Source organism: Gavialis gangeticus, unplaced genomic scaffold (assembly GCF_001723915.1).
Source record: "Gavialis gangeticus isolate Ggan-Ray unplaced genomic scaffold, GavGan_comp1, whole genome shotgun sequence".
NCBI classification, from domain to species: Eukaryota; Metazoa; Chordata; order Crocodylia; family Gavialidae; genus Gavialis; species Gavialis gangeticus.
The window spans coordinates 36,765,799-36,771,961 of record NW_017728994.1 but is presented as its reverse complement, the minus strand read 5'-3'; the positions used below and the strand labels follow the sequence as shown (position 1 = coordinate 36,771,961).

General features: G+C 43.5%; 1 protein-coding gene across 2 annotated transcripts in view; it reads right to left on the bottom strand.

Annotated features, from left to right (window-relative positions):
• The window catches only part of LOC109287471 (interferon-induced protein with tetratricopeptide repeats 5-like), a 12,503-nt gene extending 8,007 nt beyond the window's left edge, over positions 1–4,496 (bottom strand). The window contains exon 1 of one of the 2 annotated variants that reach the window (XM_019502581.1): positions 4,334–4,496. In XM_019502581.1, coding sequence (XP_019358126.1) covers positions 4,334–4,338 — 5 coding nt within the window. In that variant the 5' untranslated portion in view covers positions 4,339–4,496. The remainder of the gene's footprint in view (positions 1–4,333) is intronic. The other variant, XM_019502582.1, reaches the window with a different exon arrangement.
• Positions 4,497–6,163: the final 1,667 nt, after the last annotated feature.

Sequence of the window (6,163 nt, the reverse complement as noted above, 5' to 3'; positions counted from 1 at the left end):
GGCCCCAGAAGCTCCTGAGGTCAAGTAACCCTGAGCTGCTGGCTAGGGCAGGTTTTTGTACTGTTGGGGCCAGGACAGGGCAGCTTTTTATACTGCTGGGGACAGCACAGGTGTTGGCCCTAGGCTCTAGCTCCCCCTGGCTGCAGATTCTGGAGGAGCAAGGCAGGGTTATTTTGCCCCAAGTGGCACAATTTGCTCCACAACAAAGTGCATGTCTGAGCATGTGCGCTGAGGAAAAAAGCCCTGGCTCAAATTTGCACCACTTCTATTTGAGCTGCTGCAAGCACACATGCTTGCATCTGTGGACCCGCCCTTTAGCTCTACTTTTATCTGGAAATACCATTTTGTTTTCATGATGTCCTGTCTGGAAATTATATTTCTGCTTTCATATTTTGTTTCTTTCCCTTTTTTGAATTATTTTTACTTTATCTAAATGCATTGTTTTGCTAGCATGGTCTTCTGAATAAAAGGTAGATAAAGAAATCTTAATTGGTCTCTTCTTGTTTCATGTCATGTTCAATCTTATTTCTTTTGGCTTGCTTATCTGAAGCTACAGTGTTCCTGATTTGGAAGCCTAAGGATCTCTGCATCAATGGAATCCACATTTCCTTTGGAGAGCAGACCTCAATTTCTCTAGTGGCTCCTGTACCCTGTCTCCAACATTTGGAAGACAGACCCTATCTCTTAAAGTTTTGAGAAGTAAAGCTGCTGCACTCAGCCATTCAGCCCCTCTGTCTTCTGGAATAACAGAACAACAAGCTAAGACTGTCTAGTTTCCATTTGTTCAGATACCATATATCTTTCTTGTGCAGTTGGATCATCCAAGGTAGGATAGTCCTGGGACTGAAAGAGTTAAAACAGATGCCTAAACTTAGGCTTCTAGACATCAAAGTAAGTGGCTTACTTTTCAAATGCATTAAACACCCAAGCAACCCACACTAGAGAACTGTGAAAATGGAGAACACTTTTTCTTCCCTAATCCTTGTCTTTATATTTTGTTTTATTTGTTTTTCATACCTAGAAGATGTCAGGGAACTGCACAAAAATGAAGGAATCAGTGCCTTTGAGTGGCCAATACCGATAGGTAGGGATGTCCTTAAATCACAGAGCCTGGGGCCAAATTTCGAGGGCTTGTCACAGCCCTGGCTGGGCTCCAATTTCACATGCAGGTTGCAGCCAGCCACACCCCCCCCACACCTCTGATTGGTTGGGACACCCACTGCCCCCTGGTTCAGCTCCCTGCCTGACCCTGGCCTGCACAGGTGAAAAATAAGCCACTCCGCCCCCTCCTGGCTCTGCACAGGGATAGGCCACCGCTGCTCTGATGCGCATCAGCTGGGCCCCACTGTCCCCTCACCATGACCCAGTTGTGCTCCCCCCCACCCTCCCTGGCACTGCACAGGGATGGGCTGCTGCCATACTGCTGCCCCCTGGCTGGGCCCTGCTGCTGCTGCCCTCCCTCCCCCCACTGGCTCTATTCCCCTCCAGTCCAGTCATGTGCCCCCCCTCCCCCAGCCCAGCTCTGCTTCCCCAGGCCCAGCCCCACTCCCTTCACCCCATCTCCCACCCTCTGCAGCACCCACTTATTTTGGGACGGGCCTGGCTGTGCCAGATGACTTTGGATGCAAATAAGATAAAGCAGGACTGGGCCTGTCCCTGTCTGCTGGAGCTGCAGGGTTGAAAGACTGTATGAGGGTTGCCTGCTTGCTCAATCAGCAGCCAGGGGTAGGAAAATAAAAAACTCTTATTTTTACATAGAGCCCAGCCTTTTCCACTTTTTTTGTGGGGTCCTTCTTTTGCAGACTTCTCTGATTTTCATGGAATATGCCTGATTTCACATTTTCTGCATATATCACAAAATCTTGATTTCAATAAATCCCTACTGATAGGAAACAAAAGTCAGCCTGCTACCTGATAATTTATCTTTGGAAGCACTCTGTTTTACTTCTGTTCCCCATCCTTTTTAGTTCTGATCCTCTACTTACTTATCCCTGTGTCCCTTCTCCAATCACTCTTAACTACTATTTATATTCCTGACCTCACCCTATATTTTATAGGACCAGGAAAATGAAGCTAGGAGCCTAGGCTTGTTCATGTCTGAGTTTAGCATGTTAAAGTCTGGTCTATCTTACCTATGCAAATACTTCAGAATATCTTAGAACTTATTGTATCCACAATGGTCCAAGGAATGTGAGAGAAGCAAAGCTTGTTAGGTTATAACTTTTATTGGACAACTACATAGTTGGAGACAAGATGCCCTTCCTCAGGTCTGGGAAAGAAGCAGAGGTTTATTGCCCTCTTTCTTTTTTTCAGCAACTATTTTCATTTACATTATGGGATTAAATGAAAGTAATATATTGTATCTGATGTTTAGCTTAAATAGTATCTGCTTCTTTTCCAGACTTGTGGAAGGGCATATTATGTTGAAAAGCTTGTTGAACATCTCTTCAAACAGAGATAGGAGAGCGTACTTCAAATCATCCTCCCTAGGACTTGATAGGTAGCTTATCTAACACCACACTTTAAAATTAATTAGGAAAAGGCTTCAGTCTTATGCTGTAGGCCAGGATTGCCCAAATAGCAGTCTGTGAGCTACATGGAGCCTACAACGGGTTAACTTGCAGACTCTAGGCTCTTGGGCTAGGCGCCCTTCCTCCCTCCTATCACTCTCATATAGCTGTCACTGGGGTCCCCAGGCTCCCCCTCCCTCCCCTAGCTTCTGCTTCTTGTGGGGCACTTCCTGGGGGCACAACAGGGCTAGGAGGCCCATGGCCGAGGATGCCGGCAATCTGGGGGGCTGCACCACAAAAGGGGTGGCCCGGGGGTGGGGAGGTATGGCCACTCAGAAGTTAGATAGCTCTGCTCTAGGACCTACTGTAGCCCATGAGCACATCTATTTGTATAGAACCTTAAATCAAAAACTTTTTTGTTAACAGCATGTGTGACTGGATGGGCTGGCAGTCAACTGCAAAGTCAGGCAGACAGAAAATGAGGGACCCGTTGCAGGGGTCAACTGGAGGACTGGATTAAGAGGGAGGAGCTGAAATAGGGGATGACTTGGCAAATTTGAAAGAACAAGGAGAAGAGGAGCCAATTATATTATGTTATTTACGTACTAACAAGAAGTACAAAGAAGAACAAGTGATATTGATTCTACATTCTAGATTGATTGATTGATTGATGGATGCACATTCTAGATATGAAGACTTGCTAATTTCCACCCAGTAATCTTCTCTGTACAAGTTTCTAAGTGCTATCAGCAGAAATAATGACATCTTCGTGTGCAGAGCAAGTTCTTAACATTAGAATACTCCTGTACCATCTAGTGAGCTTTGACTTGAAATGAAATCAATAAAATGGGAAACAGGAGATTTTATATGAAATCATTCTCACTTGAACCTGATCAAACAATACACACAGCTATCTCTGTAAACTGAAGCATGTAAATAATTCTATTGAAAACATGCTACTTTTTTTAGAATTTAATCGACCCAGAGCCACAAACATTTTTAGAACTATAACAGCCCTAGCAAAATAAGTAATGGGAGTGTGCAGAGTTGTAATTAACCTTAAACATAATTTAGCATAAAAATCATAGTATTGAATAGGCCTGTGCAAAGTGGCTAGTATTCACTTTGGATTCAGATTGACAGTGTCCCAAATCAGTTTGGCCGAATCTGATTCAGAGATTTGGCTGCAGCTGAATCAGCCAAATCTCTTAAATTGAGAGCTTTGAATCAATTTGGATTCAGCGATTCGGCCACTGAATTGGGCCGAATCTCTTCCGACTTGAATCAGCACCCGAAGCTTTGCACAGCCCTAGTATTTAATGCATTGGAATAGAATTACCAAAAAGAGGTTCAGTTATTGAATTCTGATGTATCCCTGTCTCTCTCTCCCCCCTCCCCAGAAGAAAGATTGCCATCAAGTCTCAGATTTATTAAATAAATAAATAAAACTAATGTTTTACCCCACTTTCTACTATAGATATTGTACCTACATTTTCTTTTTCTGTCCACAAGAGTTGTTATTGGAAAGTAATCGGCACAGGAATAAATCAGAGATTTCATTTTCACCGTATACTACAGTGAAATGAGTTGCTTACAGGCATAATATTTATATGTGTAAACTCTACCCACAAAAATAGAGACAAGGCATAGTTTAAAAGGGATGAAATTATATTATGCAACAAAATTATCATTTTTATCTAGATCAGTCTGTAATCAACATGTCAAACCATTACTTATATCTGGTGCTGTTTAAAAGCATCTGAAATATTCCTTTGAAAAATGTTATACGAAGTAAGAACACAGCAACCAAACTGATTACTTACCTCATGGCGTGGTCGATCAACTGTTCTCAGATAGCCAGCTTCCTCTCCTTAATAAGCTGGAAGACTGATTGTGTGCGCTGCTACAATGGTCCTATTTATGTTCACTTGGCCACCATGTGGTGTTTGGGCTGTATTGCAACATTCAGTGAAGTAAAGGGAAACTAGAAAGTGAAACTCATGCCCAGGCCACAATGCAGAAGCTGAACAAGCTGCTAGAAGGGAAATCGAAAGTTATGGTATGTAGATCTGTTTATTCTGTCCATGTTTGGCTTTATTCCATAGACAGCCCTGTGCTACAGAGATTATGGCAAAACACGTTGAAGGCCTCACAGAGTATTTCGACACATCTTTTTAATATAAACTAATTTAAGGCTGTACTTTGCTTAACCTACAAAGATGGAGGTAAGTGCAGAAGGAGGATGTGTGTGCAGCTCATGTTTTGAACAGCTGCACAACCCAAAAGCTGGGGATGAGGGATCTGTTTCCATTCCTGGCTCTGCCACTGACTTACTGTAGGACTTTGGACTGGCTATCCATCCGGTCAGTGGCAGCAAAACAAGAGCACCAAGCATTTAGGCACTTAACTCCTGTTGATTTGACCTAAGTTCATGTGGATCTCACTAGGACTCAGGCATCTAACCATCTTAAAGGGGGACAGGAGTGGCTGCTTTTAGGTCATAGTAGCTGCCTATGTGCATACTTTTACCCCATAATAACTGGAAGCCAAACATTTTACTTTAAAAAAAAACTAGTTTGTCTGTCCAAGGCCTAAATGTCATGTCCTGAAAGTAGAGACCCTACACTAGCCTCTGCTACCAGAATCCCCACAGGCAGCTCCATGTCATGGAAAGGGACTATGTCAGTATTAAGGGATATTAGGACTCATTGGTATTGCCCTCTCCTAACAGTAAGCAATAATACCTATAACCCCTACTTAGGGATAAGGACAACTTTGTGCTATAGAAAGAGGACATTAAGACATTTTTTTTTATGAGTTCAGTAAGATAAAATGAGCTTTGCCCCACAGATTTGCAATCTAGACTATAAAATACTTGTTTACAAGGTGACCATATTTATCTTCTGTTCTCAGAATCTGATATCAGTATATTTATGTTTCTATTTCACCAGCTCACCTCTTTGGTTTGGTGGTGATCCTCTGCATATTGCTTATCTTAATGGATTTTTGTTCTTGGTACTTTGGTAGGCCACAGTGAGCATATCACATTTAAGTCCTGTGTCTCCCTTTGTGCCAAGTCTACTTGTGCTGCTGGTGCAAAGCTTTATATATACCTGGTCCTCAGAGCTATTACTACGTCAGGACTCATCCTTTAGGAGGCTGTCAACTAGTCATTTAGGATGCCATCAAAGCATCTTTGCCTCTTTGGGACAGCATGGACAAAATATATGAGAACAAGGTCAAGAATGAACTTCCAAAGAAAAGTAGATTAACACAACATGGGAGCATCCAGACGAGTGTGCATGTGCTTGTTGCAGCATATCAAAGCAGTTTGAGACACCACAAGAGGCACACTGTGAACAAAAAAATGTTCCAGGTATCAAAAAAAAAACAACCCACGGAGAAGAAGTGGGACAGGGCATGGTCCAGGAACGTGCCTTAAGGCAACTGGAGGTTGGGTCTTTCGGAGAGACACTCCAGAGTGTCTCTATGGTGCACCTGTTGCCCTTGCATGTTCCATCAGTGTGCTGGGGCATACAGGAGCATGGCAAGGTTGCAGCGTGACCCAGACCTGGGCACTGTCCCTGGTAAGTATGGACATGTGGGTGGAGGGGTTGTGGGTGTGTGTACGGGGGCTGTAGGTGTGGGGGGGA